This window comes from Entelurus aequoreus, linkage group LG05 (genome assembly GCF_033978785.1).
Source record: "Entelurus aequoreus isolate RoL-2023_Sb linkage group LG05, RoL_Eaeq_v1.1, whole genome shotgun sequence".
NCBI lineage: Eukaryota > Metazoa > Chordata > Actinopteri > Syngnathiformes > Syngnathidae > Entelurus > Entelurus aequoreus.
Window position 1 is genome coordinate 8,497,023 of NC_084735.1, and position 24,310 is coordinate 8,521,332.

The 24,310-nt window shown below is 36.1% G+C and overlaps 1 protein-coding gene across 1 annotated transcript in view; it reads left to right on the top strand.

Annotated features, from left to right (window-relative positions):
• fryb (furry homolog b (Drosophila)) overlaps window positions 1-24,310 on the top strand; it is a 184,905-nt gene that overhangs the window by 63,146 nt on the left and 97,449 nt on the right. Inside the window, exons 11-20 of the mRNA XM_062046964.1 lie at window positions 8,378-8,479; window positions 8,552-8,655; window positions 12,409-12,517; window positions 12,583-12,669; window positions 14,611-14,782; window positions 14,844-14,976; window positions 15,040-15,147; window positions 15,210-15,336; window positions 21,032-21,145; window positions 21,223-21,387. Coding sequence (XP_061902948.1) covers window positions 8,378-8,479; window positions 8,552-8,655; window positions 12,409-12,517; window positions 12,583-12,669; window positions 14,611-14,782; window positions 14,844-14,976; window positions 15,040-15,147; window positions 15,210-15,336; window positions 21,032-21,145; window positions 21,223-21,387 — 1,221 coding nt within the window. The remainder of the gene's footprint in view (window positions 1-8,377; window positions 8,480-8,551; window positions 8,656-12,408; window positions 12,518-12,582; window positions 12,670-14,610; window positions 14,783-14,843; window positions 14,977-15,039; window positions 15,148-15,209; window positions 15,337-21,031; window positions 21,146-21,222; window positions 21,388-24,310) is intronic.

Sequence of the window (24,310 nt, forward strand, 5' to 3'; positions counted from 1 at the left end):
TGAAAGGTCCGACTCGGGTAAAAAAATGGCGTACAATCTTTTGAATTTTGGGTATTTTAGAACTCTGAATGGGAATTTCCTGGAAATTTGTGAATTTCGGGAAAACTGGGAATTTAAAAAAAAAAAAGGATACTTGTACAATTGTCCTCGATGATATGAATGGGTTGATTTTGGAATTTTTCGAATAGTTTGAAAAATATTGACGTAACAACAATTTGAACTGAGGATTGGAATTTCAAAATTCCTGGAATTTCGGGAAAACTAGGAATTTGTTTGCGTGATTGGAAGTGAAATACTTGAATGTCCAGGGTGAGTGGAGTGTGTGGATGTTGCAACGGTTCGAATCGATTGAGAAATGTGGGATATTTTATTATTATTATTCATTTTAAATGGGGGGGAAATTCCTGGTAATTCCGGGTAATCTGGGAATTTTCGGAACCGGGAATTTAAAAAAAATATGGAAAACTCGATGGTATGAATGGGTTGATGTTGGGATTTTTCGAATCGTTTGAAAAATGTTGACGTAACAACAGTAAGAATTGAGAATTGGTATTTCAGAATTCCTGGAATTTCGGGAAAACTAGGAATTTGTTTGCGTCCGTGGAAGTGATATGCTTGAATGTCCAGGGTGAGTGGATTGTTGGGATGTTGCAACGGTTCGAATCGATTGAGAAATGTGGGATATGGAGAGGTTTGTATATTGCCCATTAATTTTCGCAATGGGGGAAAATTCCTGGAAAATCCGGGTAATCAGGGAATTTTCGGAACCAGAAAACATGATGGCTTGAATCTTGAATGTCCAGGGTGAGTGGAGTGTGTGGATGTTGGAACGGTTCAAATCGGATAAGAAACGTGGGATGTGCCCAAGTTTGTTTATTGCCCATTCATCGTCAATTGGGAGAAACTCCTGGAAATTCCGGTAAAATCGTGAATTTGGGTAAACGGAAAACATGTTTTGCCTTCGATATCTCGGGTGAGTTGTGTGTGTGGATGGTTGAAAGGTCCGACTCGGGTTAAAAAAAATGGCGCACAATCTTTTGAATTTTGGGTATTTTAGAACTCTGAATGGGAATTTCCTGGAAATTTGTGAATTTCGGGAAAACTGGGAATTAAAAAAAAAAAAAAGGATACTTGTTCAATTGTCCTCGATGATATGAATGGGTTGATGTTGGAATTTTTCGAATAGTTTGAAAAATATTGACGTAACAACAATTTGAACTGAGGATTGGAATTTCAAAATTCCTGGAATTTCGGGAAAACTAGGAATTTGTTTGCGTGATTGGAAGTGAAATACTTGAATGTCCAGGATGAGTGGAGTGTGTGGATGTTGCAACGGTTCGAATCGATTGAGAAATGTGGGATATTTTATTATTATTATTCATTTTAAATGGGGGGGAAATTCCTGGTAATTCCGGGTAATCTGGGAATTTTCGGAACCGGGAATTTAAAAAAAATATGGAAAACTCGATGATATGAATGGGTTGATGTTGGGATTTTTCGAATCGTTTGAAAAATGTTGACGTAACAACAGTAAGAATTGAGAATTGGTATTTCGGAATTCCTGGAATTTCGGGAAAACTAGGAATTTGTTTGCGTCCGTGGAAGTGATATGCTTGAATGTCCAGGGTGAGTGGATTGTTGGGATGTTGCAACGGTTCGAATCGATTGAGAAATGTGGGATATGGAGAGGTTTGTATATTGCCCATTAATTTTCCCAATGGGGGAAAATTCCTAGAAAATCCGGGTAATCAGGGAATTTTCGGAACCAGAAAACATGATGGCTTGAATCTTGAATGTCCAGGGTGAGTGGAGTGTGTGGATGTTGGAAGGGTTCAAATCGGATAAGAAACGTGGGATGTGCCCAAATTTGTTTATTGCCCATTCATCGTCAATTGGGAGAAACTCCTGGAAATTCCGGTAAAATCGTGAATTTGGGTAAACGGAAAACATGTTTTGCCTTCGATATCTCGGGTGAGTTGTGTGTGTGGATGGCTGAAAGGTCCGACTCGGGTAAAAAAAATGGCGTACAATCTTTTGAATTTTGGGTATTTTAGAACTCTGAATGGGAATTTCCTGGAAATTTGTGAATTTCGGGAAAACTGTGAATTTAAAAAAAATATATGGATACTTGTACAATTGTCCTCGATGATATGAATGGGTTGATGTTGGAATTTTTCGAATAGTTTGAAAAATATTGACGTAACAACAATTTGAACTGAGGATTGGAATTTCAAAATTCCTGGAATTTCGGGAAAACTAGGAATTTGTTTGCGTGATTGGAAGTGAAATACTTGAATGTCCAAGATGAGTGGAGTGTGTGGATGTTGCAACGGTTTGAATCGATTGAGAAATGTGGGATATTTTATTATTATTATTCATTTTAAATGGGGGGAAACTCCTGGTAATTCCGGGAAATCTGGGAATTTTCGGAATCGGAAATTAAAAAAAAATATGGAAAACTCGATGATATGAATGGGTTGATGTTGGGATTTTTCGAATCGTTTGAAAAATGCTGACGTAACAACAGTAAGAATTGAGAATTGGTATTTCGGAATTCCTGGAATTTCGGGAAAACTAGTAATTTGTTTGCGTGAGTGGAAGTGGAATGCTTGAATGTCCAGGGTGAGTGGAGTGTGGGGATGTTGCAACGGTTCAAATCGATTGAGAAATGTGGGATATGGAGAGGTTTGTATATTGCCCATTCATTTTCCCAATGGGGGAAAATTCCTGGAAAATCCGGGTAATCAGGGAATTTTCGGAACCAGGAAACATGATGGCTTGAATCTTGAATGTCCAGGGTGAGTGGAGTGTGTGGATGTTGGAACGGTTCAAATCGGATAAGAAACGTGGGATGTGCCCAAGTTTGTTTATTACCCATTCATCGTCAAATGGGAGAAACTCCTGGAAATTCCGGTAATATCGTGAATTTGGGTAAACGGAAAACATGTTTTGCCTTCGATATCTCGGGTGAGTTGTGTGTGCTTACGGACTGTATACCTGCAGACTGTATTGATCTATATTGATATAAAATGTATATATTGTGTTTTTTATGTTGATTTCATAAAAATAAAAAAAATTATAATTTTTTTTTTTTTAATTTCTTGTGCGGCCCGGTACCAATCGGTCCGCGGACCGGTACAGGGCCGCGGCCCGGTGGTTGGTGACCACGGCTCTAGACATTGTAATAACAACCAAAAAGATATATAAAATACATTTTAATTACTTGAATCTGATGAATCCAGTCCAATGAAACAAATAGATTTTGTTCGAAGGAAACCTTGAGAGGTTGTGTGAGTTCATGGCCAGAAGGCGTGACTTATAAACAAATGTACGATCCAATAGCCTTGTGAGACTGAACAATAGGACCCAATGACTATGTAAATGTGGTAAAAAAATATATAACAGACTGTTTTTTAGGATGGTTAAAGGTAACGTTGTAATTTTACTACAAGGAGTGCTACAGGGTTAACAATATATTTTTTTACATAAGCTGCAAAAAAATATAAAATTTTTACTTTAAAAACTGGCAGCTCAGTCACCAGAACTTTACAGTAAAAGCAGTGGGTTTTTACAGCATATAAAACAATGGAATGGAATGGAGAAACAATACTACTGTTTTTAGCTGTAAAATTATTATTTTATTTTTTTTTACCGTAAACTCTTGTTTTTTTTATTTATTTATTTTTTTTATTTTTTTAGTGTCTTACTGTATATGGAAAAAAACAGTACCAAAGTTGATTTTATGGTAAAAAACTCAGTTTGTTTTGAGATCATAAGTCAAGCAAATATTCAAGTACCGTATTTTTCGGACTATAAGTCGCAGTTTTTTTCAAAGTTTGGCCGGGGGTGCGACTTATACTCAGGAGCGACTTATGTGTGAAATGATTAACACATTAGCGTAAAATATCAAATAATATTATTTATCTCATTCACGTAAGAGACTAGACGTATAAGATTTCATGGGATTTAGCGATTAGGAGTGACAGATTGTTTGGTAAACGTATAGCATGTTCTATATGTTATAGTTATTTGAATGACTCTTACCATAATATGTTACGTTAACACAGGGCCGGCCCGTGGCATAGGCCGTATAGGCAAATGCTAAGGGCGCCGTCCATCAGGGGGCGCCACGCCAGTGCCACAAATGTTGGAGGAAAAAAAAAAAAAAAAAGTTGGTACTATTATTTCTAAATACAAAAAATAATCCAACGTTAATTAAAATGCAAAGTAAAGCCTATTTAATAGAAATATTATTTGTTACAACATTACGCCCCCCCCACCCCCCCACCCCATCCCCCCGCACGGTGCGCCCCCTCCCTTCCCGTATCATGACTCTTACCACATCAAAAAATCCACACAAGATGTCAAAACGGCCAAAACTGTCAGGTGCCCAGGGAAGAAAAAAGAGAAAAGAAGAGGAGGAGAAACGAGAAAAAGACAGAGGTAGCAGGTAGGTAACGTTAGCCTACATGAAATTATTTGTCTGTTACAGAATGTGATAGTAACCTGGCTTTTTAGCATTAAGCTAATGTTACATGATTCGGCAATTGCTAATCAATAAATAGCTAGTTCTGTTTTAACGTCGGGTTAATATTGTGGAGGGGGCTAAATTGTTTTGGAAAATAATAATGTAACGATAGGTAATTACAGTACTCCCACCTTACATTCCTCAGGGACATTTGTATTAGATCTTTTAAGCAGGTGTTTTTTGTTTACATTGTTATTGCCTTCTGGTTAGCTCAGGGGTCGGCAACCCGCGGCTCCGGAGCCGCATGCGGCTCTTTGACCACTCTGATGCGGCTCAGCTGCATACTTGCCGACCCCCCGATTTTCCCAGGAGATTTGTGGATCTCAGTGCCTCTCTTAGAAAACTCCAAGGGCAATTATAATCCTATTTTCACTGTAATTACTAAATTAAGGGCGTGCCCTAATTGCACTGCAGTAATTGTCCTCTATAGCATTTACAAACAGCGTGCCACATGTCGTATGTAGCTTTTACTTGCACACGTAGGAGACAGCAAAGCATACTTACTCATCAGCCACACAGCTTACACTGACGGTAGCCATATAAAACAACTTTAACACTGTCACGTTACAAATATGCGCCACACTGTGAACCCACACCAAAAAATAATGAAAAACACATTTCTGGAGAACATCTGCACCGTAACACAACATAAACACAACACAACCAATACCCAGAATCCCATGCAGCCCTAACTCTTCCGGTCTAGATTATACACCCCCGCTACCACCAAACCCCCCCACACATCAACCCTCCCCCCCTCCGTGCGTCGGTTGAGCGGAAGAGTTAGGGCTGCATGGGATTCTGGGTATTTGTTGTGTTGTGTTTATGTTGTGTTAAAGTGCAGATGTTCTCCAGAAATGTGTTTGTCATTCTTTTTTGGTGTGGGTTCAAAGTGTGGCGCATATTTGTAACGTAACAGTGTTAAAGTTGTTTTTGTACGGCTACCGTCAGTGTAAGCTGTGTGGCTGTTGAAGTAGTACGCCTTGCTGTCACTTACGTGAGCAAGCTGAAGCTGCATTCTACATGTGGTCAAGCAGGTACACTGTTTGGGCAGACTGTAGAGGGCGCCAAAAGCAGTGCCATCACGCCCTGATATTCGGGAGTCTCCCGGAAATAATGAGGGAGTTGGCAAGTATGACGCTATCAAGCGCCATTCATTCAAAACTCGCGGGCCGCACTAACATAAAATTTCCATATTAAGGTGCGTGCCGGTGCGTGTGTCTGAGACCCCTGGTTAACATAGCACAAAGCAATTTAAGCTTTGTATGCGGTGTTTTTCATTTTAAATGTACAATTTTTTTTTGTGGCTCCCATTATTTTCTTTAATTTGTGAAACTTGCCAAAATGGCTCTTTGAGTGGTAAAGGTTGCCGACCCCTGGGTTAGCTAATGTTTGCCCTGCAGGTAATAGTCACTTTTCCACCCCTTTATATATTAGGTATAGTTGTAAGCCTAGTTGTTAAAGTGCACATCATTAATGTTAATTAAGCAATATCACATGAGAGGAAATGCTGTTTTTTAATTTGAGCACTGCTGTGATTCGGTTAAAGATAATCATAACATAACATTCTCATATAACATGTTAATTTGCTTTCTTTAAGTAAAAAAAAAGGTCAAAGACAAAGCTATTCGGTTTTTTGTGAGTATATACACTTCACTGCCGATGTGGGGGGGGGGCGCCACCTAAAATCTTGCCTAGGGCGCCAGATTGGTTAGGGCCAGGCCTGCGTTAACATACCAGGCACGTTCTCAGTTGGTTATTTATGCCTCATATAACGTACACTTATTCAGCCTGTTGTTCACTATTCTTTAGACATTTTAAATTGCCTTTCAAATGTCTATTCTTGGTGTTGGCTTTTATCAAATACATTTCCCCCAAAAAATGCGACTTATACTCCAGTGCGACTTATATGTGTTATTTTCCTTCTTTATTATGCATTTTCGGTCGGTGCGACTTATACTCCGGAGCGACTTATACTCCGAAAAATACGGTACTGTATTTTCCGGACTATAAGGCGCACTTAAAATCCTTTTTTTTCCTCAAAACTCGACAGTGCGCCATATAACCCGGGGCGCCTAATGTACGGAATCATTCCGTTTTTTTCTTACCGACCTCGAAGCGGGGGAGTGTATATTTTAGCGTCCCGGAAGAGTTAGTGCTGCAAGGGGTTCTGTGTATTTGTTCTGTTGTGTTATGGTGCGGATGTTCTCCCGAAATGTATGTCACAGTGTGGCGCATATTTGTAACAGTGTTACACTTGTTTATACGGCTACCCTCAGTGTGACCTGTATGGCTGTTGACCAAGCCTTGCATTCACTTGTGTGTGTGAAAAGCCGTAGGTTTATTGGCGCTCTGTACTTCTCCCCTACGTCCGTGTACACAGCGGCGTTTTAAAAAGTCATAAATTTTACTTTTTGAAACCGATACGATAATTTCCGATATTACATTTTAAAGCATTTATCGGCCGATAATATCGGCAGTCCGATATTATCGGACATCCCTACTTTTACATTTAGAAAAAATAAATAATAATATGACTCCTTTGATGCACCTTATAATTTGGTGCGCCTTACATATGAAAAAAGATTGAAAATAGACCACCTTATGGTCCGGAAAATACTGTACAGTATTCAGTGTTTCCCATAAACTGCCAAGATACCTGTGGCGGTGGGGGCGTGGCTATGGGCGTGGTCACATGACAACATCGAGTAATTTGCATAATTTACTACAATGATTTGATTTTCTCTAAAAAGGCTCAAAAAATTTATACTTACTAATTAATGATAACAGTTTTGTTTTAAACGTCCATCCATCCATCCATCCATTTTACAATATAATTACAACCCTTTATGTACATATTTATATACAGATTTGAACAATAAGTTATTCACTGAAATATATTTATTAATTGTGGTTCTTACAAAAAAATATATCTTATAAAATATAAAAGCTAAAATGTCTCAAGCTCTGCCCCCTTTAATTAGTGCATACTAAATAATTTAACTTTAGCCTACTACTACAACCATATTATTTACCAGCAACATAAAGTGAAACAGAGGCAGAGGTGTCCTGCCACAGTCAGTAACAAATAAACCGAAAACAGTAGTGGTGGTAGATAGACACAGAGCTTCATCAAACATCTGATCCACTGAACAAAGAGCTCCAAAAATCTTGAACTTTAGACTGCCATCAGTTTTACTCCCTACACTTAACCATGTGTTTCATACTGCCTGCAGACTTTTGCACCTTTTGTTATATACACATGTTGTGTTTCTAATATAAATACATTTAATAAAGTCAAATACATATAAAGGCAACAAGAGAAGTATCCTACACTTCTCTTTTGTAAAGTAAATCTGAACAGCCGATATGGGCATCTACATCTACTATATGATTTGCCTGAGAAAAATAAAATAAAAAATAAAAATAAATAAAAAAAATTTAAAAAAAAAAAAAATAAAAATAAAATAATTTTTTTTTAATTTTTTAATTTTTAATTTTTATTTGTGGCGGACGTAATTCTTTCGTGGCGGGCCGCCACAAATAAATGAATGTGTGGGAAACCCTGGTATTTATCTTTACTTTAACAAAAAATATTTTTGGAATACATGACAATATAATATTTATATTTTGATAATATTGCATTTTAAAAGATATGCAATTGCATGCAGTACATGATTTTTAATGTCAAAGGGGAAAGAAGAAATATATTTAGTAAGAAAAGATTAAGCATTTTTATTAATGCATATTATTTCCAGGCTTTCGCTGGCCAAATTAAATAATGTGGTGGGCCAGATTCCTTCAATGTTTCACACCTTGTGACTTCCCCACTGTGTGTGCGCCCACCAGGCCTTGTACCCCCTGGTGACGTGTCTGCTGTGCGTCAGCCAGAAGCAGCTCTTCCTCAGCCGCTGGCACGTTTTCCTCAACAACTGCCTGTCCAACCTCAAGGTCAGGGAACATGTCAACAAAGTGTGCGTTTGTGTCAGTCGTGTTGACGTGAATCTCCTGTTCTGAGTGCAGAACAGAGACCCCAAGATGGCCCGTGTGGCTCTGGAGTCTCTCTACCGCCTCCTGTGGGTCTACATGATCCGGATCAAGTGTGAAAGCAACACTGCAACACAAAGGTGACGACAATTGTGATATCATCGGTGATACATTATTGTGGTGATTCCATTCCATTCAGAATCCATTCCTAATTCAAAACGATTCTCGATTCAAAATCAATACTTTTTTAATAACATTGGATGCCAGTTGTATGGTTAACTACGTTCCTCCATATAATAGACCAATGTTTTTCAACCACTGTGGGATACAGTCTGGTGTAAGTCAATGATAAGTCAGTCAGATATTATTTTCATTTTTACAAAAAAAAGACAATATATTTGTTAGAATATTAGGAAACATGAAACTAACGGTTCATTATTATCAGATATAACTACTATCCAACCTAAATTCATACAAATGTAACTAACAGTACATTTTTAACATTACCAACATTATTATTACAGATTCATACATAAATCAAGCAGATATTTTAAGTATTTATTTTTTATTTTAAGAAAAAACATGTTTAATGTATAATATAGTGTTTGTTACATTATTTAGTTAGTAGTCATTTTATTTCAGACCCAGGGGGATCCATATGGCAGAAGAAAAAACATACGACGATAAAACCCAAATAAAAGACAAACAAGCAGAAAAATAAATGAATACTTGTATAAAAAAATACATTTAATAAAATAATAAAAAAATAAAAAATATATATTGTTAGTTATTATTGAATCAAAATATATGCAATTGCATGCAATACATTAATTTTTTTCTGTCAAAATGGAGTATAAAAAATACATTTAAAAAATAATAAAATAATTTAAAAAAGTAATAAAAAATATATATTGTTAGATATTATTGAATCAAAATGTATGCAATTTCATGCAATAAATGTATTTTTTTCTGTCAAAATGGAGTATAAAAAATGCATTTAAAAAAATAATAATATAATTAAAAGAAATAATAAAAATATATATATATATATTGTTAGATATTATTGAATCAAAATATATGCAATTGCATGCAATAAATGTATTTTTTCTGTCAAAATGGAGTATAAAAAAGTACATTTAAAAAAATGATAAAATAAAAATAAAATATATATTGTTAGATATTATTGAATCAAAATATATGCAATTGTATGCAATAAATGTATTTTTTTCTGTCAAAAAAAGATATTGTTAGATATTATTGAATCAAAATATATGCAATTGCATGCAATAAATGTATTTTTTTCTGTCAAAAAAAGATTGTTAGATATTATTTAATTAAAACATATGCAATTGCATGCAATAAATGTATTTTTTTCTGTCAAAAAAATATATTGTTAGATATTATTGAATCAAAATATATGCAATTGCATGCAATACATTTATTTTTTTCTGTCAAAAAGAGATATTGTTAGATATTAGATATTATTGAATTAAAACATATGCAATTGCATGCAATAAATGTATTTTTTTTCTGTCAAAAAAATATATTGTTAGATATTATTGAATCAAAATATATGCAATTGCATGCAATAAATGTATTTTTTCTGTCAAAGAAATACATTGTTAGATATTGAATCAAAATATATGCAATTGCATGCAATAAATTTATTTTTTATGTCAAAAAATATATATTGTTAGATATTATTTAATCAAAATATATGCAATTGCATGCAATAAATGTATTTTTTTCTGTCAAAATGGAGTATAAAAAAATGCATTTAAAAAAATAATACAATAAAAATAAAATATATATTGTTAGATATTATTGAATCAAAATATATGCAATTACATGCAATAAATGTATTTTTTTCTGTCAAAAAAAGATATTGTTAGATATTATTGAATCAAAATATATGCAATTGCATGCAATACATTTATTTTTTTCTGTCAAAAAAAGATATTGTTAGATATTAGATATTATTGAATTAAAACATATGCAATTGCATGCAATAAATTTATTTTTTTCTGTCAAAAAAATATATTGTTAGATATTATTGAATCAAAATATATGCAATTGCATGCAATAAATTAATTTTTTTCTGTCAAAAAAATATATTGTTGGATATTATTGAATCAAAATATATGCAATTGCATGCAATAAATAAAAAAATTTCTGTCCAAAAAATATATTGTTAGATATTATTGAATCAAAATATATGCAATTGCATGCAATACATTTATTTTTTTCTGTCAAAAAATATATATTGTTAGATATTATTGAATCAAAATATATGCAATTGCATGCAATACATTTATTTTTTTCTGTCAAAATGGAGTATAAAAAAATACATTTAAAAAAATTATAATATAATTAAAAATACATTTTAAAAATCAAAAAAATATATTGTTAGATATTATTGAATCAAAATATATGCAATTGCATGCAATAAATGTATTTTTCTGTCAAAATGGAGTATAAAAAATACATTTTAAAAAATAATAATATAATTTAAAAAAAAAAAAAAAAAAAATATATATATTGTTAGATATTATTGAATCAAAATATATGCAATTGCATGCAATAAATGTATTTTTTTCTGTCAAAATGGAGTATAAAAAAATGCATTTAAAAAAATAATACAATAAAAATAAAATATATATTGTTGTAACACGTGTATTGCATGCAAGAAATGTATTTTTTTCTGTCAAAAAATATATTGTTAGATATTATTGAATTAAAATATATGCAATTGCATGCAATAAATGTATTTTTTTCTGTCAAAAAAATATATTGTTAGATATTATTGAATCAAAATATATGCAATTGCATGCAATAAATTAATTTTTTTCTGTCAAAAAAATATATTGTTGGATATTAGATATTATTGAATTAAAACATATGCAATTGCATGCAATAAATTTATTTTTTTCTGTCAAAAAAATATATTATTAGATATTATTGAATCAAAATATATGCAATTGCATGCAAAACATTTATTTTTTTCTGTCAAAATGGAGTATAAAAAAATACATTTAAAAAAATAATAATATAATTTTAAAAAAAATTTAAAAATCAAAAAAATATATTGTTGGATATTATTGAATCAAAATATATGCAATTGCATGCAATAAATGTATTTTTTCTGTCAAAATGGAGTATAAAAAATACATTAAAAAAAATAATACAATAAAAATTAAATATATATTGTTAGATATTATTGAATCAAAATATATGCAATTGCATGCAATAAATGTATTTTTTTCTGTCAAAAAAAGATATTGTTTGATATTATTGAATCAAAATATATGCAATTGCATGCAATAAATACACATTTTTCTGTCAAAAAAAGATATTGTTAGATATTAGATATTATTGACTTAAAACATATGCAATTGCATGCAATAAATGTATTTTTTTCTGTCAAAGAAATATATTGTTAGATATTATTGAATCAAAATATATGCAATTGCATGCAATAAATTTATTTTTTTCTGTCAAAAAATATATATTGTTAGATATTATTGAATCAAAATATATGCAATTGCATGCAATAAATGTATTTTTTTCTGTCAAAATGGAGTATAAAAAATACATTTAAAAAAATAATAAGAAAAATTTAAAATATATATTGAATCAAAATATATGCAATTGCATGCAATAAATGTATTTTGTTCTGTCAAAATGTAAAGAAAGAATACATTAAGTAAGTACTTTATTGATGCATAATATTTCCACGCATTGGCGGGCCACATAAAATGATGTGGCCGGCCAAATCTGGCCCCCGGGCCTTGAGTTTGACACTTGCGATCTAGTACATCTAGTATAGTGCCTTGCTCAATGGAAGGCTGCTTTTGCCAAAGGTGAACTCTTTGTAACGCTTTCCCCTCCCACAGTCGCCTGACGTCCATCACCTCCACTCTCTTCCCTAAAGGAAGCCGCAGCGTGGTCCCCAGAGACATGCCGCTCAATATCTTTGTCAAGATCATCCAGTTCATCGCGCAGGTGGGTGGCAGGAGTTCTGCTGACTGGAAGTAACCAACGGACCCGTGACATGTGTTTGTGCTCAGGAGAGGCTGGACTTTGCCATGAAGGAGATCATATTTGACCTGCTCAGTGTTGGCAAACCCGCCAAAGCCTTCAGCCTCAACCCAGAGGTACTCTTCTTCTTCTTCTTCTGTGATCATTTTTAATATTGTGCTGCATTTTTATTGCACTTACTGTCAGACATCATATCCATTTGATCATTATACAATTTTACGTCACTTATTATTATACCAGTTGTGTCTATAACTTCCCCTCTGCCTATTATATTATGCATTTTTCACTATTACTCCTGTATTTATTTCCTGTTTTTTAATGAATGTTTTGTTTATCCTGTAATCAGATATATTTGTATACTTTTACATATCATTTATAATTATCTCTTTTTATTTAAATATTTATTTTATTGTCCATAAGTCATTTATTTATCCATATATTTATTTATTCATTAATATAATTGTATATATTTGTCTTTTTAAAATGTTCTTTAATTTTTAGAAATGTTTATTTATACAATTTTGTATATTATTTGTAATTTTGTCTTTTTATTTAAATATTTATTTCATTGTCCATAAGTCATTTTTTAAAATATATATATATAATTATTCATTAATTAAATTGTACATATCTGTCTTTTGAAAATGTAATTATTAAATTTTTGAAATATTTATGTATATATCTTTGCATGTTATTTATAATTTTTCTCATTTTATTTAAATATTTATCTGATTGTCTGTAACTCATTTATTTATCGATACATTTAACTCGTCATTTTTTTATAATTGTATATTATTTACCTTTTTTTTTAAATTATTAATTTATCTAATTTTATATATCATTTATACATTTGTCTTTATTAAAATATTTATTTTATTTTCTAAACCTTATCTTTTTTATCTATACATTTAATTGTTCATTAATTAAATTGTACATATCTGTCTTTTGAAAATGTAATTATTTTATTTTTGAAATATTTACGTATATATCTTTGCATATTATTTGTAATTTTTCTCATTTTATTTAAATATTTATTTTATTGTCCATAAGTATTTTTTTAAAAATCTATATATTGAATTATTCATTAATTAAATTGTACATATCTGTCTTTTGAAAATGTAATTATTGAATTTTTTAAATATTCATGTACATATCTTTGCAAATTATTTATAATTTTTCTCATTTTATTTAAATATTTATCTGATTGTCTTTTACTCATTTATTCATCGATACATTTAATTCTTAATTTTTTATGATTGTATATTATTTACCTTTTTTTTTAATTATTAATTTATCAAATTTTATATATAATTTATATATTTATATTTATTAAAATATTTATTTTATTTTCTATAACTCATTTATTTATCAATACATTAAATTATTTTATTTTTGAAATATTTATATATATATATTTTTTCATATTATTTATAATTTTTCTCATTTTATTTAAATATTTATCTGATTGCCTGTAACTCATTTATTAATCAATACATTGAATTATTAATTTTTTATAATTGTATATTATTTACCTTTTTTCATTTAAATATTTTTAAATTATTAATTTAATATATAATGTATACATTTATCTTTATTAAAATATTTATTTTATTTTCTATAACTCATTTATTCATCCATACATTAAATTATTTTCTTTTTTAATTATTTTATTTTTGAATAAGTTATTTATACCTCCCTTATTTATGTATTACTAATATAATTTGTATTATATTATATTAAATTAATTGTTTGAAATGTTATTTAATTTTCTAAAAAAGCTACTTATTACTTCTTTATTTATTCATATATTTACAGTTGATATAATTTTGTATAACAATATTTATATATACATATATTATTTTATTATGAACTATTAACTCTACTATTACACTTTTTCAATCTTTTTCCTCCTACTATGAAAAAAGTGGTTGATGTGACAAATGGAGAAGGGTTAGGAATAAAAAAAAAAGTTCCGCTTCATCCCGCTCCTTTTTGTACGTTGTGCGAGTGTAACCATGGTAACTTGGGCACGAACTAAACCCTGGTCTTTGCCACAGCGTATGAACATCGGCCTGCGAGCCTTCCTGGTGATCGCCGACGCTCTGCAGCAGAAAGACGGAGAACCTCCCATGCCCAACACGGGAGCCACCCTGCCCTCGGGGAACTCCCTGAAAAAGAAGAAAACCTACCTCAGCAAGACCCTCACAGAGGAGGAGGCCAAGCTCATAGGTGGGTTTCGACGCCATCCCTCCACCTCCGTCACTTCATCGCCCGTCTCTTGTCCGCGCAGGCATGTCCTTGTACTACTCGCAGGTGAGGAAGGCCCTGGACAACATCCTCAGACACCTGGACAAGGAGGTGGGCCGCTGCATGATGCTCACCAGCGCCCAGATGCTCAACAAAGAACCCGAGGACATGATCACGTACGTCTCCATGTAAGTCCGCACAAAACGAGCACGCCTCACGTCCCTCCTGGTTTTTGACAGCGGCGAAAGGAAGCCTAAAATCGACCTGTTCCGGACGTGCGTCGCCGCCGTGCCCCGCATCCTCCCTGACGGAATGTCCAAACCCGAACTCATCGACCTCCTCTCACGGTAAACGCACATCCACCCGCTTCACCCGTGGCCTTATTTACTTGACTTTGTCCCCGCCGCAGACTCACGGTGCACATGGACGACGAGCTGCGGCTCATTTCCCAGAACTCCCTTCAGAGCCTGCTACTGGACTTCTCCGACTGGAGGGAGGACGTCCTCTTCGGCTACACGCACTTCCTCTTACGCGAGGTATAACCGCCGCACATTACCCACATCCATAAGCCGGGAAATACAAAACCCAAAAGCGGTGAAGTTGTCACGTTGTGTAAATGGTAAATAAAAAGAGAATACAACAAATCCTTTCCAACTTATATTCAATTGAATAGACTGCAAAGACAAGATATTTCATGTTCACTTTGTTATTTGTTGCAAACATTAGCTCATTTGGAATTGGATGCCTGCAACGTGTTTTAAAAAAGCTGGCACAAGTGGCAAAAAAGACTGAGAAAGTTGAGGAATGCTCATCAAAACACTTATTTGGAACATCCCACAGGTGAACAGGCTACTTGGGAACAGGTGGGTGCCATGATTGGGTACAAAAGCAGCTTCCGCGAAATGCTCAGTCGTTCACAAACAAGGACGGGGTCGAGGGTCACCACTTTGTCGACAAATGCCTGAGCAAATTGTTTAAGGACAACATTTCTCAACCAGCTATTGCAAGGAATTTAGGGATTTCACCATCTGCGCTCCGTAATATCATCAAATGGTTCAGAGAATCTGGAGAAATCACTGCACGTAAGCCATGATGTTACGCACCTTGGATCCCTCAGGCGGTACTGCATCAAAAAGCCATGTCAGTGTGTAAAGGATATCACCACATAGGCAAAGGAACATTTCAGAAAACCACTGTCGGTAACTACAGTCGGTCGCTACATCTGTAAGTGCAAGTTAAAACTGTAAATTGCAAAGCCAAAGCCATTTTACCAACAACACCCGGAAACGCCGCCGGCTTCGAGCTCATCTAAGATGGACTGATGCAAAGTGGAAAAGTGTTCTGTGGTCTGACGAGTCCACATTGCAAGGAATTTAGGGATTTCACCGTCTACGCTCCGTAATATCATCAAAAGGTTCAGAGAATCTGGAGAAAGCCATGATGTTACGCACCTTGGATCCCTCAGGCGGTACTGCATCAAAAAGCCACATCGGTGTGTAAAGGATATCACCACATGGGCTCAGGAACATTTCAGAAAACCACTGTCGGTAACTACAGTCGGTCGCTACATCTGTAAGTGCGAGTTAAAACTCCACTATGCAAAGCCAAAGCCATTTTATCAACAACACCCGGAAACGCCGCCGGCTTCGCGGGGCCCCGAGCTCATCTAAGATGGACTGATGCAAAGTGGAAAAGTGTTCTGTGGTCTGACGAGTCCACATTGCAAGGAATTTAGGGGTTTCACCATCTACGCTCCGTAATATCATCAAAAGGTTCAGAGAATCTGGAGAAATCACTGCACGTAAGCCATGATGTTACGCACCTTGGATCCCTCAGGCGGTACTGCATCAAAAAGCCACATCGGTGTGTAAAGGATATCACCACATAGGCAAAGGAACATTTCAGAAAACCACTGTCGGTAACTACAGTCGGTCGCTACATCTGTAAGTGCAAGTTAAAACTCTACTATGCAAAGCCAAAGCCATTTTATCAACAACACCCGGAAACGCCGCCGGCTTCGCGGGGCCCCGAGCTCATCTAAGATGGACTGATGCAAAGTGGAAAAGTGTTCTGTGGTTTGACGAGTCCACAATGCAAGGAATTTAGGGATTTCACCATCTACGCTCCGTAATATCATCAAAAGGTTCAGAGAATCTTGAGAAATCACTGCAGGTAAGCCATATTATGGACCTTGGATCCTTTAGGTGGTACTGCATCAAAAAGCGACATCAGTGAGTAAATCTAATCTAATCAGTAATCTATTTATTTATATCTGCACCTTATTGCTCTTTTATCCTACCATGAGCTAATGAAACAAAATTTTGTTCTAATCTGTACTGTAAAGTTCAAATTTGAATGACAATAAAAGGAAGTCTAAGTCTAAAGGATATCACCACATGGGCTCAGGAACACTTCAGAAAACCGCTGTCGGTAACTACAGTCGGTCGCTACATCTGTAAGTGCAAGTTAAAATTGTACTATGCAAAGCCAAAGCCATTTATCAACAACACCCGGAAACGTTCTAATCTGTACTGTAAAGTTCAAATTTCAATGACAATAAAAGGAAGTCTAAGAGTAAAGGATATCACCACATGGGCTCAGGAACACTTCAGTAAACCACTGTCAGTAACTACAGTTGGTCGCTACATCTGTAAGTGCAAGTTAAAACTCCACTATGCAAAGCCAAAGCCATTTTATCAACAACACCCGGAAACGCCGCCGGCTTCGCGGGGCCCGACCTCATCTAAGACGGACTGATGCAAAGTGGAAAAGTGTTCTGTGGTCTGACGAGTCCACATTTCAATTGTTTTTAAAAAACTGTGGACGTCCAAAGAGGAAAAGAACCATCCGGATTGTTCTAGGCGCAAAGTGTAAAAGGCAGCATGTGTGATGGTATGGGGGTGTATTAGTGCCCAAGACATGGGTAACTTACACATCTGTGAAGGCACCATTAATGCTGAAAGGTACATACAGCTTTTGGAGCAATCCAAGCAACGTTACCATCGACGCCCCTGCTTATTTCAGCAAGACGATGCCAAGCCACGTGTTACAACAATGTGGCTTTGTAGGCAAGGCAAGGCAAGGCAACTTTATTTGTATAGCGCTTTTCATACACAAGGCAGACTCAAAGTGCTTCACAGACAACAAAGTGAAATGAAAGAAAATAAAAGCAAAATTAAAATGCAGACAATAAAAATAAAAACAGTGCAGACGTTAAAAGTTAAAAGATTAAAAGATTTAGCTGAAAGCTAAGGTGAACATAAAAGTCTTCAGTCTAGTTTTAAAAGTAGTGAGAGTTGGGGAGAGTCTGACATCTTCAGGAAGTTTATTCCAGCTATTTGTTGCATAGTGACTGAATGATGATCTCCCTTGATTTGAGTTTACTCTTGGAAGCGCTAACAGATTGGTCTCAGAAGATCTTAGTGATCTAGAGGGCGTATATAGTGGGAGCATATCAGTGATATACTTGGGCCCTAGACCATGTAGTGATTTATATGTGAGCAGGAGGATTTTGAAATCTATTCTCTGATGTACAGGGAGCCAATGTAAGGATTTAAGAATTGGTGTAATGTGCTCACATTTTTTGGTCTTTGTTAGAACTCTAGCAGCAGCGTTCTGAACAAGCTGCAGCTGCCTGACAGTTTTTTTGGGAAGACCTGCAAGGAGACCATTACAATAGTCTAGCCTACTGGTAATAAAGGCATGTACAAGTTTTTCTAAGTCTTGAGCTGACATGAGCCCTCTAAGTCTTTTTACATTTTTGAGGTGATAGTAGGCCGATTTTGTTACTGATTTGATGTGACTGTCGAAATGTAAATCAGAATCTAAAATAACCCCAAGATTTCTGGCTTTATTTGAGGTTTTCAGGGACAGTGATTGAAGGTGTTGGATGACTTTAAACCTTTCTTTTTTAGCACCAAAAACAATTATCTCAGTTTTATCTTCATTTAGTTGTAGGAAATTTTGGCACATCCAGTGTTTGACTTGCTCAATGCACTGGCACAGAAGATCTATGGGGCGATAGTCATTTGGTGATAGCGCTACATAGATTTGGGTGTCATCGGCATAGCAATGATGGTCAATGTTATTATTTTGCATGATTTGTCCTAGTGGGAGCATATAGATGTTAAATAAAGTCGGCCCCAAGATTGAACCTTGGGGGACTCCACACGTTACGTTGGTTGGTTCTGATACAAAGTCACCAATGGAAACAAAATAGTTCCTATCTTGTAGATATGACTTGAACCAGCTTAAAACTGTGCCTGAGATCCCCACCCAGTTTTCCAACCTGTCCAAAAGTATTGAGTGGTCGACAGTGTCAAATGCAGCACTGAGGTCCAAAAGCATTAATACTGAAGTTTTGCCAGAGTCTGTGTTTAGACGGATGTCATTTATAACTTTAAGAAGGGCCGTCTCTGTGCTATGAAGAGGTCGAAATCCTGACTGGAAGTTGTTGTGGCAGCCAGTAGAAGCCAAGAAGTGATTTAGTTGTTGGAGGACAACTTTCTCAATTATTTTACTTATGAATGGTAGATTTGAAATTGGTCTGTAGTTGTTGATAATAGAGGCATCTAGGCTCTGCTTTTTTAGAAGAGGTTTAATGACTGCAGTTTTGAAAGCCTTCGGGAAATTGCCCGATTTAATAGAATTATTAACTATTTGCAAGATGTCTGTTGATAGGCAGTCAAAAACATTCTTAAAGAAGTTGGTAGGTAAAACATCAAGGCAGCAGGTGGATGACTTTAGAGCTGTCACCGTTTCCACTAGAGTTTTAGAGTCTATGGCATTAAAGCTTGCCATCATTGCTGTGTTACTTTTGCCTAAATGGGGTGGTGATCCAACTTTTTTACTTGAGATATTGATGGTGCGTCTGATGCCTTCAATTTTATCAGTATAAAAGAATGCAAAGTCATTGCATTTCTGCGTGGAATGGAGTTCGGCTGGTATTTGTGTTGGGGGTTTAGTCAGTCTGTCAACGATTGTGAATAGGGTTTTGGCCTTATTTGTGTTGCTGTTTATGATATTGGAGAAGAATGTTTCTCTAGCACTTTTTAAGACTAAATTGTAGGCCTGGAGGCTCTCTTTATAGATGTCATGGTGAATATGAAGTTTTGTATTCCGCCAGATTCGTTCAGCCTTCCTGCACTCTCTTCTCTGGGCTGTTACAGCAGCAGATTTTCTCCAGGGTGCCTTTTGCTTGCCAGAAATCGTTTTAACTGTAACAGGTGCAATGATATCTATGATATTCACAATTTTGGAATTAAAGTTGCTTACAAGATCATCAGCATGACATGGGTTTAGAGGTGGTAGTGAGGAGATGGCGTTTTTAAAGAGGACATTAGCATGTTCATTTATGTACCGCTTTTTGACATTCTTTGATTCTGTTTGTGTGTCCGGAATTACAGAAATATTAAAGAAAACACAGAAATGATCAGACAATGAAGGATCAATCACAAGAACATCAGAAACATTGAGACCTTTTGTGATAATCAGGTCCAGGGTGTGTCCCTTATAATGTGTAGCCTCTTTCACATGTTGAGACAGTTCAAATGTGTCTAAAATAGTAAAAAGTTCTTTTGCGCCCTTGTCATTTAAATCGTCAATATGAAAATTAAAATCACCAGTTATAACCAGGCAGTCAAAGTCAGTGGAGATGCTAGACAATAGTTCAGTAAAATCATCAAAAAAATTTGCAGAATATTTAGGTGGCCTGTAGATAATTAACAAGAGAATTTTGGGAGAGCATTTCAACACAGCACACAGGTATTCAAATGATGTAAACTCACCGAGTGACATCTGTTGTAGTAAAAGAGCGCGGGTACTAGACTGGCCTGCCTGTAGTCCAGACATTGAAAATGTGTGAAGGCTAAAATATGAGAAGGGAGACTGTTGAACAACTTAAAATGGGAAAGAATTCCACTTCAAAAAAGTGTCTCCTCAGTTCCCAAACTTTACTGAGTGTTGTTAAAAGGAAAGGCCATGTAACACAGTGGTAAAAATGCTTTTTTTGCAATGTGTTGCTGCTATTAAATTCTAAGTTCATGATTAATTGCAACAAATAACAAAGTTTCTCAGTGTGAACATGAAATATCTTGTCTTTGCAGTCTATTCAATTGAATATAAGTTGAAAAGGATTAGTTGTATTCTCTTTTTATTTACCATTTACACAACGTGACAACTTCACCGCTTTAGGGGTTTGTACATTCAGCACCTCTTCCGTCTCTCGCCCAGGTCCAAGACACCCAGCAGGGTCTTCAGGACGCGTCCGTCAAGCTCCTGCTGCAGCTGCTCACTCAGTGGAGGTTAGCGCTGCAGCTGCAGGGCAAGACGCGAGGCGGCGTCGAGGTCGGTCAACGACGCCACTCCCTTTTTTTTTTTCTCTGGGTCATTCTTCACCCGCTGCGGTCCTTCCTCTCACTCAGGCCAGCCCCAGAATGTCCGAGCGAAGCCCGCACTGCTCCGTGCTCCACGCCGTGGAGGGCCTGGCCTTGCTGCTCCTCTGCTCCTGCCAGATCAGCACCAGGAAGCTGGCGGTGGGCGTGCTCCGAGAGATACGCTGCCTCTTCACCGCGCTCGGACACGCCGAGGTGCGGACACTGGTCTTGGGGAATGAAAGAACAGAATTTTTTAAAAAAGAACGTTAAAGGAGCCATGTGTAATAATCTGCAATCACCGTCAAAGTTCTGTAGTCCTCTCCCTGACTGAGGTTGCCAGATACGCAGCTGGATGGTCTGGGCTACTCCAAGGAACTTCAAACTTCCTTACTAGGGGTTGAGGTGCTGGGACCATAAGATCAGCAATTTGTAACCCACACATTTTACACAGAAATGAGGCTATTTTCAGCCCGCGTAGAATATCACGACAAATGGTTATTGTCAGTACTATCAGAAAACAAAGACTAAAACCAATTCAAGCTGCAAGCAGCGTTGGTCGGGTCCGCATTTTGGCAGGTGCTAGGCCTAGGTGTCCCAATAATTTTGTCCAGTGGTAGTCCTGAGTGAGACCTACATAGAGGTTTTTGTTTCCTGTCTCTACGATATTCGTACTGGGAGTTAGAGGAAGTTGTGTCTGTGTCTTTTTCCTAGGTGTTGCGGCACAGGGGTTGTTTTCTTTGAATGCGCGTAAAATCACAGCAGCGAAGCAACTTTAGTGCTGCGGGTCTTTGTAGGTCTAGGTGAGACCTACATAGAGGTATTTGTTTCATGTCTCTAAGACGTTCCTACCGGAAGTTACAAGCAGTTTTGTCTGAGTTTTCCTCTAAAAAGCAGTTTTGTCTCGGTTTTATTCAAAAATTGCGCTAGAGCGCAATTTTGAGCTTTGGGGTTCGGTTTTTTTTTAGATGGCAATTTCCAGCAGTCCCGATGTGTGTGAGAATTTTGGTGAGTTTTGAAGTATTTTAAGGGGGTCAAATTACAGCTCAAAGAGGCAAAAATGAGTTTTTTTAGTACAATTTTGTCTTGAAGGGGAAATTGCCAACTTCCTGTTGGTTTTTGCCCGAGGATGTAAAATTATGAAATGTAGGTCTAAGTCTGACCTACATGGAGGTTTTTGTTTCATGTCTCTACGATATTCGTACTGGGAGTTAGAGGAAGTTGTGTCTGTGTCTTTTTCCTAGGTGTTGCGGCACAGGGGTTGTTTTCTTTGAATGCGCGTAAAATCACAGCAGCGAAGCAACTTTAGTGCTGCGGGTCTTTGAAGGCTCGTAAAATCAAAACGGTAGCACGTACGTACAGAACTTTTAATCAGATGGGTTCAATCTCTCTCCTGTAGCAGTTTGAAGCCGAAACGACAAACGCGCTCAGAGGAGATAACGTTTGATGTTTGGTGACCGGTTGTCACAAACATTTTGTTTTGAAGGAGGAATAGCAAACTTCCTGTTGATTTTTGCTGAAGGATGTTATTCTATGAAATGTAGGTCTAGGTGAGACCTACATAGAGGTATTTGTTTCATGTCTCTAAGACGTTCCTACCGGAAGTTACAAGCAGTTTTGTCTGAGTTTTCCTCTAAAAAGCCGTTTTGTCTCGGTTTTATTCAAAATTGCGCTAGAGCGCAATTTTGAGCTTTGGGGTTCGGTTTTTTTTTAGATCGCAATTTCCAGCAGTCCCGATGTGTGTGAGAATTTTGGTGAGTTTTGAAGTATTTTAAGGGGGTCAAATTACAGCTCAAAGAGGCAAAAATGAGTTTTTTTAGTACAATTTTGTCTTGAAGGGGAAATTGCCAACTTCCTGTTGGTTTTTGCCCGAGGATGTAAAATTATGAAATGTAGGTCTAAGTCTGACCTACATGGAGGTTTTTGTTTCATGTCTCTACGATATTCGTACTGGGAGTTAGAGGAAGTTGTGTCTGTGTCTTTTTCCTAGGTGTTGCGGCACAGGGGTTGTTTTCTTTGAATGCGCGTAAAATCACAGCAGCGAAGCAACTTTAGTGCTGCGGGTCTTTGAAGGCTCGTAAAATCAAAACGGTAGCACGTACGTACAGAACTTTTAATCAGATGGGTTCAATCTCTCTCCTGTAGCAGTTTGAAGCCGAAACGACAAACGCGCTCAGAGGAGATAACGTTTGATATTTGGTGACCGGTTGTCACAAACATTTTGTTTTGAAGGAGGAATAGCAAACTTCCTGTTGATTTTTGCTGAAGGATGTCAATCTATGAAATGTAGGTCTAGGTGAGACCTACATAGAGGTATTTGTTTCATGTCTCTAAGACGTTCCTACCGGAAGTTACAAGCAGTTTTGTCTGAGTTTTCCTCTAAAAAGCAGTTTTGTCTCGGTTTTATTAGAGCGCAATTTTTGAGCTTTGGGGTTCGGGTTTTTTTTAGATCGCAATTTCCAGCAGTCCCGATGTGTGTGAGAATTTTGGTGAGTTTTGAAGTATTTTAAGGGGGTCAAATTACAGCTCAAAGAGGCAAAAATGAGTTTTTTTAGTACAATTTTGTCTTGAAGGGGAAATTGCCAACTTCCTGTTGGTTTTTGCCCGAGGATGTAAAATTATGAAATGTAGGTCTAAGTCTGACCTACATGGAGGTTTTTGTTTCATGTCTCTACGATATTTGTACTGGGAGTTAGAGGAAGTTGTGTCTGTGTCTTTTTCCTAGGTGTTGCGGCACAGGGGTTGTTTTCTTTGAATGCGCGTAAAATCACAGCAGCGAAGCAACTTTAGTGCTGCGGGTCTTTGAAGGCTCGTAAAATCAAAACGGTAGCACGTACGTACAGAACTTTTAATCAGATGGGTTCAATCTCTCTCCTGTAGCAGTTTGAAGCCGAAACGACAAACGCGCTCAGAGGAGATAACGTTTGATGTTTGGTGACCGGTTGTCACAAACATTTTGTTTTGAAGGAGGAATAGCAAACTTCCTGTTGATTTTTGCTGAAGGATGTCAATCTATGAAATGTAGGTCTAGGTGAAACCTACATAGAGGTATTTGTTTCATGTCTCTAAGACGTTCCTACTGGAAGTTACAAGCAGTTTTGTCTGAGTTTTCCTCTAAAAAGCAGTTTTGTCTCGGTTT